This window comes from Austrofundulus limnaeus, unplaced genomic scaffold (assembly GCF_001266775.1).
Source record: "Austrofundulus limnaeus strain Quisiro unplaced genomic scaffold, Austrofundulus_limnaeus-1.0 Scaffold323, whole genome shotgun sequence".
Classification (NCBI taxonomy): domain Eukaryota; kingdom Metazoa; phylum Chordata; class Actinopteri; order Cyprinodontiformes; family Rivulidae; genus Austrofundulus; species Austrofundulus limnaeus.
The window spans coordinates 8,857-17,104 of NW_013952725.1; the positions used below are offsets into that span (position 1 = coordinate 8,857).

Consider the following 8,248-nt stretch of genomic DNA (forward strand, 5'->3'; position numbering starts at 1 on the left):
AAAACTTAGCAAAAGCATACATATATACATTCAGACAGATAAACAAACACCCACCTTTATATATCAGGTGATCATTCAGAACCCCTCGGATCTGAACACCTGTCTGCGTGCGGTTGTGAGCATAAATTTACAGGATTTCTCCAACGGAATGTATAATAGTGACTGTGGGGGAGTGTCAGAGCCGACCCCCGAGGCACGAGGCAGACATAAGGGAAGGCCAGAGCCAACGACCCCAGGAGGAACCCCAAGCACCGGGCCCCTGGGTACACCTACGCAAGGAGAGCCGCACACCCACCCCCAGGTCAAACCATAGGGAAGACCCAGGAGAACCCCACCAGCGACCACACGCAGCAGCCCCACAGTGGCCCGCAGCGAAGAGCACGCTGGCCCCCGCCGGCACCCGCTGCGCTAGGGCAAGCACGGGCATAGGCACAGAGGGCCCGGCCCCCAGGGCACCCCCCACAAGCCGAGAGCCGACAGGGCCAGAGGACCCAAGCCCCGACGGGCAGCCACCAGGCCGAGCCAGCGCACACCCGAGCACCCAGCCCCAGACCCCAAGAGCCATCCGTGCGCCGGCGGGCAATGCACCCCCACCAGAGGGCGGTATGGGATGGGGGCGACAAACGAACCAGGGGAGGGGGAAGTCCACGTCCCAGCCTGACGCCATTTTCATTTCTTAATTTCCTGACCTTTCCAGCAAACTTTTTGTTCACGTTTACTTTCTGTTAACCTCCAGCGTTTATTCAAAGTCATCATCCCCGTGGCCTATTATGCCTGGATTCTATGCTTTGGACTAACTGAGGGAAAGCTTTCCCTTATCTTTCAAAAGACCGCAATTTCTTTTTCATAGAAAACAATTTTTATCAGGAGGCTTTTATTGGATTTTCTCCATGAAACTCTTAGAAGTCATTGTAAATATGACTTACAGTTGGGATTCAATGATGCTTTTTCATCATTTTTCTTTTCTCTTTTTTTTTCCACTGTATTTTTTTAAGGAGAGTGTTACAAAGCTGGAAGAGTTCGGAGTTCCTTAGAGCTAATATTAAACATAAAACTTGGAGACTGAGTCTGAAGTATTTAATCAAAGCTGGATTTGGCTGTGAGCTGCCACAAATAGAAAAATAGAGGTTCTATCATGGGAAGGATTCGAATAACTTCCAGGCAGGGGAAAAAAAACCCACAGACGTCATCTTGTAGCTCATTATTATTAGTTCCTGTGTTCTGAAARGCTTTAACTTTAAAATTAAATATACTTTTAGAACAGCTAATAATCTATACTTGAAACATTCCCAAGTTAACAGTCACTGAAGCGTATTTGAAATTGAAATGAACGTACAGGTTAATCGTACAAAGCAATCCAGCACTGAATGTAGGTTTTTGATTGATTAAAAATGGCAAATGCATATTATTACTCTGCGAGGCCTGACTGTTCTACAGGAATCTGGGCACAGAGGAGCGTCTTTGGTGTCAGACATTTGGTAATTGCCCGAATCTGCTGCTGTCTTCCCTCTCAGAGAGGATTGTCTGCAGCAGGAAAGTGCTTAAAAAAGACAAATAAATAAAATGGGGAAAGGGCAGCATTGCCTCAGACAGCAGTAAGTTTTGTGGCAGTACAATTTAACAAATCTCTGTTGATGCAGAAAAAAGCAGGAGAATCAAATCAAATGGGGAATTTAACAAATGGCAACTTTGTTTTATTCCTTAAACTTTAAATAATGTGCTGTCCATTCGGATGGCTAGCTGCTCTAAAAAGGATAAATAAAATACATATTCCCAAATGCATTCAGGGTTTGTCTTGACATTTCCAATTTTTTTTGTGTAACCATCCATCCATCCATCCATCCATCCATCCATCCATCCATCCATCCATCCATCCATCCATTTCCTTCCGCCTATCAGGGGGCGGGTCACGGGGGCAGCAGCTTCAGAAGGGAGGCCCAGACCTCCCTCTCCCCAGCCACTTCTTCCAGCTCCTCCGGGTGAACTCCAAGGCGTTCCCAGGCCAGCCGAGAGACATAGTCCCTCCAGCGTGTCCTGGGTCTTCCTCSGGGCCTCCTCCCRGTGGGAYGTGCCYGGAAYACCTCACCAGGGAGGCGTCCAGGAGGCATCCTTACCAGATGCCCGAGCCACCTCAACTGGCTCCTCTCGACGTGGAGGAGCAGCGGCTCTACTCTGAGTCCCTCCCGGATGACCGAGCTTCTCACCCTATCTCTAAGGGAGAGTCCAGCCACCCTGCGGAAGAAACCCATTTCGGCCGCTTGTATCCGGGACCTCGTTCTTTCGGTCATGACCCAAAGCTCATGACCATAGATGAGGGTAGGAACGTAGATCAACCGGTAAATCTAGAGCTTCGCTTTTTGACTCAGCTCTCTCTTCACCACGACGGACCGGTACAGCGCCCGCTTTACAGCAGACGCTGCACCAGTCCGCCTGTCGATCTCCCGCTCCCTTCTTCCCCCATTCGTGAACAAGATCCCCAGATACTTAAACTCCTCCACTTAAGGCAGGACGACCCCCCTGACCCGGAGAAGGCACTCTACCCTTTTCCGGCTCAAGACCGTGGTCTCGGATTTGGAGGCACTGAGCCTCATCCCGGCCGCTTCACACTCGGCCGTGAACCGCTCCAGCGAGAGCTGCAGATCTCGTTCCATGAAGCCAACAGAACCACATCATCCGCAAAAAGCAGAGATGTGATCCTAAGGCCACCAAAACGGATCCCCTCAACACCTCGGCTGCRCCTAGAAATTCTGTCCATGAAAGTAATGAACAGAATCGGTGACAAAGGGCAGCCTTGGTGGAGTCCAACTCTCACCGAAAACGAGCCCGACTTACTGCCGGCAATGCGRACCAGACTCTGACACCGGTCGTACAAGGACCTGACAGCCCGTATCAARTGGCCCGGTACCCCATACTCCCGGAGAACCCCCCACAAGGCCCCCCTTGGGACACGGTCGAACGCCTTCTCTAAGTCCACAAAACACATGTAGACAGGTTGGGCGAACTCCCATGCACCCTCCAGGACCCTGCTGAGGGTGTAGAGCTGTTGTGAAACCACACAGGTATTTCTTCTCTATGTGAATATTCTTCTCTAAAGGGCAATACACGGAGCAGGTTAATAACTGTTTGGGCTCAAAGCCTCTGAGCTCCAATTTTTTGGGCTGKATACACCTCATGTTTTTCAAAAAAGTCAAAAAGTTGTTATACTTTAAATATACATATATCTACTCATTTATCTACCCATCTATGATAAATGGACTGAACTTATATAGCACTTTATATATGTATAGTGTTTTATATCACATCGCTTCAGTTATTTTTTCAAGTTATAACTTGAAAAAATYAAATTTTGATAGAAAACCATTACAGATAAACGGTTTAAAAAAGCATTAATAATTTGACTTTAGCTCCAGTATCAGTTTGTAATCTTAGGTGTGTTTCAGTCTTTAATGTCCAAACCATATTTTGTCCTTCTGTGTGCTGTATGCTCTATTAGTTCAAAAACACTTAACAAATAACATATTTACATTGCTTACTTGAATAAAAATATTGTATGTTGAGAAAATGGGGGAAAGTGGAAGGTGTAATGGGCCTCCCACTAAGCGTGTTCAARCATTATTGCGAGCAAAGTGCTAACTCAGTGAGCTATTCCTAATGTGATRAATTACAAAGTGTTGTAATCCTTTTAGCTATGGACCAATGAATAACAGCACTTTRGRTAATTAAGTACTTTACATGTTGATTTAGTCTAACCAGAGCTCTACTTGTATCTATAGTTAACTCCATTCACTTAAGCTTAAACTAAGTCAGTTTTCTCACAATCCTGGCGRTATTTAGGCATTACATACACTTTGTGTTTAGATGTAGTTTGCCTAGCTTAGACTCTATCTCAGTTTATAAAGATTGTACTCAGGTTTATAATAATGATTGTTATTGAAGAAAATCCAGTACATGACTTACRTCAATAGAGTAAATTCAGTTAGCCWGTACAGGCCTAACCTCAGTTTCCTGCTTTACAGTATTTGTTGCAGTCTAGAATGTGATGAACCTTTGAATAATAAAACTGTGATAAACAACATTTGTGGGATGCGTGTGTGTTTCTGAACCTTGKTTTGTTTTTGAACTATGGGTTTAGCCACTATTTGTTATTCTTATTCATCTTTACTATTCTTTAAAGCAGACTAACTTATCTTTTGTGACCTATCTAACCACCTATTACACATGTTCTAATAATTATACCAATTATTGATAAAACATTGAACATCTTTGTTAAGTTTAGATTTTTTTTCCTTCAGATAATCATGGTTTGCTGCCACGCTTGCAGTAACTAAAGACACCATGTAGCACCTACCAAGATGTCAGCACAAACTTTTGCCTTGCATATGCTGCAATGTGGTAGATTATTCCAGGGGTTCTTAACCTTTTTGACCTCGGGGCCCAATTTATTGAACATAGAGTGGCACAAGGCCCAGTCAGACATTACCAATGTATGGATCAAAATGATAATTATTCTAAATCTTGGTTTAATTTTTATTGTTTTTACATCATAACTAAACTATCATAACTAAATTAAATACACTTACAGTTTAAAAGTAAAACTCCTGTCAAATAATCACAAGACGTGATTATGACAAACATTTTCATATTGTAACCTRCCYATAACAATTATTTGAACAAATACAAAGGTCAGTCAACAGACCACTCAGGCTTATCAGCACAAATATATACTGTATATTTAGTATAAACAATAACAAAAATAGACAATTCAAAAAATAAAATTGTGGTCATAAAATAACTAAATTAAAAATGTTTAATGCTTCAAATAAAACAACTGTAAAATAAATTTGATAAAGTACAAATGAAAATATAGCCTTTTAAAACTTTTGCAACCAGAAGCTGCTCTTCATATTAGTGACAAACTTAGGTGTTTTTTTGACAATTTACTTTCATTTTTGCTTCTACTTTTCATTTAAAATAAGTTTCCATTCTCGGCTGGTTTCTAAGGTTCTTCTTCTACATATTAAAAAAAGTTGTTAAATAACTGAGTGGCTCACTACTGCTACTAGTGGTGAGAAAGTGTATTGCACCTTATTCAAAATCAATGTGGTCCCACGGCCCTCTGCGGCCCAAAGTTAAAAACTGTTGTTCTTTTGAGGCCCTCAAGGTGGCGCTCGTGGCCCACAATTGGGTCGCGGTCCATGGGTTAAGAATCTCTGGATTATTCCATTGTATTTTTATTTCAGATATTTTTTAGGCTTGTAAAGCCAGTTTATCTTAAATAGATATYTGCTTGTTGCCAGTCTTGACATGTTACAGGTATTGACCACATTCTCAACTAAAAMAATAGGCAGATTGAGACACTGGAGGTATTCATCTGAGAATTATTCCAACATGACTCCTTATTGGTCTTGTTGGTTGGCTAAGAGGTATGACTTATTACATGTAACAATAACTAATAAATAGAAATGTACTGGCTTCCGAGGGTTTTCAAACTTCCGACTGGGACCATGTTTTTTTTAGCCTGAAGGGGCCAAAAGTTTAGATTTAAACCTGCCTGATGGCTTTTTCTAACTGTGACATGCTCTCACTGAGATCGATGGTGAGTRCACATATGACTGTCAGTGGAACTGCTGTGCAGACAATCAAAATGTTGATATTGGATTCCCGCACAGTGGGAATAGCGCCAAGATGAGATGAAAAGATGGAAATTCCTCAGGCTGTTCTGGTCTCCCGTGAGACTTGGGTCAACTGTTTTTTGTTTAGTTATTTTCTGGTTTTCTCCATGTTTTTCCAAACTGTTGAATGTCTGAAGTTCTGGTACATAACTAAGAAGGCTAAAAATACATATTTTTTTGTCTTTTTATTTTTATTAAAGAATGTTTGGACTGAAGCAGTGGACATGGGTGGCTGCAGTGGCACTCCTCGTGCTAACAGTGATGGCAGCGGGAGGAGGTAAAGCAGAAAAACAAGGTGATTTTTTTCAGTCAGTGTGCACACTTATAGACAGAAGCTATTTGTTTTAAATACCATCAAATTAAGAAATGTGTTCAGTTTGACTCAACTTAAAAAAACAAAAGTTTGTAGTTGAAGTAATTGGTCTCTTCTGGGATTTCACCCAAAACAAAACCCCCTATTTTGGGGAAAAAAAAAAAAAAAAAAAAAAAAAAAAAAAAAAAAAAAAAAAAGAAAGAAAACTAAATCCAACCACCTGGGGAAAGAAAATAAAACTGAAACTAATTTAAATACAGAAAAAAGCATATTTGCATTGGAAATAAAAGCAAATACCAAACTTATTGCAAAAGTTCAAAAGGGAGTAAATGATGCTACAAACAGAGCAAGTAGGAATTTTCATTTTCTGATTTTAATAGAGAAATAAAGTTTAATAGATGTGTGTTTGTGTTAGCTTATGTTGGTTAGTTGGATGTTGAAATGAGTTAACTCTAAAACATTTTCTGTTGTATCTTCATGAGATATTTTCCTATAGACAAAGACGGACAACTATAAAACTCGATATCAAAACAAAAGATGAAATTAAAGGTAAAATTGTGAAATTTAAAACATGTACATTCTTAAATTTGAATAAGACTTACCTAGACATCAAGATTTAAAGATCTTAATAATGGTACTAACTGTAGACAATAACATAAAACGTAAAAAAAGAATATMATGTTTTGTTTTTATCAAATGGTGCAGTTTACTCCAGCAGTTTGCCGTATGAAATTCTAAAAAGCAGGTATTCACTCACTATAAACAAACCACATGGTTGAATCTTGAATCAGTCGATTGACCAACATTAGTCTGGCCCTAGTCTTTAATTAAACAAACATGGTGGAATTGGACAAGTGTAAAGTCTTGGAAAAGACATTTTTAAAAAAACTTTGCACCTCATGCTGGCTGCACTCACAGAAATAATTGATTTTGAAACCACCCAACGGTTTTTACAGGAAAGAAAGAGCGCAAGTCAGACTGCGGGGACTGGCAGTGGAGCGTGTGTGTGGCCAACGAGGGCGACTGCGGACTCGGCACCAGGGAGGGAACTCGCACCGGCTGCAAGCAGACCATAAAAACCCAACGCTGCAAGATCCCCTGCAACTGGAAGAAGAAGTTCGGAGGTGAGGCGATGATTCAAACCCTGATGGATAATTGGAGCGCACTACATATAGTAAAAGGCCAACATTTTATTTATAGTGTAGAAAAAATTCCTCTCCTGTACATATGAATGATTCTCATTTGTCAGTTCACACCTCCTCATGAGCGAGCTATTCAGTCAGACAATGGCCCAGTTTTGTGAACAGCAATCCATAAGCTGGCTAATTAGAGGCACAATAAAACTGTCTGCTGAGAAATGATACATTGTCACAGAAATAATCATACAACATTGTTATTATGAGTCCAACAGTGTGGCAGGTCTTGTTTTGGTTTGTGAGGCTGTGTAGGAGGATGCACGGAGAATATCATTTGGCAGGTTCACGGAACTCCGGGTAAATTTCCTCGAAGTGATTGTCTCGCAGCCGAGAAAAGTTCATTCACAAAACCTTACCTGGCGCGCCGCTGTCACAACGGTCAAGTTCAAGAAGAGGTGTGAGGTCCAAGAGCTTCTCTGGCCTTGAGCTCGGTGAGATCACATCGCAAGATGGCTTCTAGTTTGCTTCTTCTTTTTTTTWAAWYYTTTTTTTTTTTGGAGCTTGAGTCTGCAGCTTTTTCTGCTAAAGTGTCTAGCAGTGACAAGCCTGGGGGACTCTTGTTCCCACGATAAGCCCTGTCAGACTGGGAGCCTGCTGCTTTCCAATGAGCCTGTCAGGAATGATGAACACAGTGCAGGCTAGCCCCTGCTAACTGGCTGTACACATTATAACAGCAGAAGATTTWTTCTTTCATTTTAGTTACATAGATTTGGAATGTACAGAATGGTATTTAAGAAGACACATAAAAAATAACATTTGCATGCTAACACATTTATTTTTGCATCAAAGAACCTGGAATAGTGTCTATTTTACGTATTTTTGAATATTTCTSTAATTTGAACAACTTTTGACAACTAAAATAGGCTCATGCCAGCAGGGATTTGGCTCTCCACAACTTGAAAAAAAAAACACATACAAAGTTTTATTACTGGATCTACCATAGTTATAGTACATCATTTTGGCAAAATACGTTTACAGACCAGAATATAACATGTAAGAAGACACTCTAAATCAGAGATTCTTAACCTATGGGCCGCGACCCAGCGCCACCTTGAGGGCCTCAAAAG

The 8,248-nt window shown here is 41.2% G+C and overlaps 1 protein-coding gene across 2 annotated transcripts in view; it reads left to right on the forward strand.

Annotated features, from left to right (window-relative positions):
• The window catches only part of ptn (pleiotrophin), a 26,150-nt gene that overhangs the window by 8,035 nt on the left and 9,867 nt on the right, over nt 1-8,248 (forward strand). Inside the window, exons 2-3 of one of the 2 annotated variants that reach the window (XM_014022308.1) lie at nt 5,873-5,967; nt 6,942-7,109. In XM_014022308.1, the coding sequence (XP_013877762.1) occupies nt 5,874-5,967; nt 6,942-7,109 (262 nt within the window). In that variant the 5' untranslated portion in view covers nt 5,873. The remainder of the gene's footprint in view (nt 1-5,872; nt 5,968-6,941; nt 7,110-8,248) is intronic. The other variant, XM_014022309.1, reaches the window with a different exon arrangement.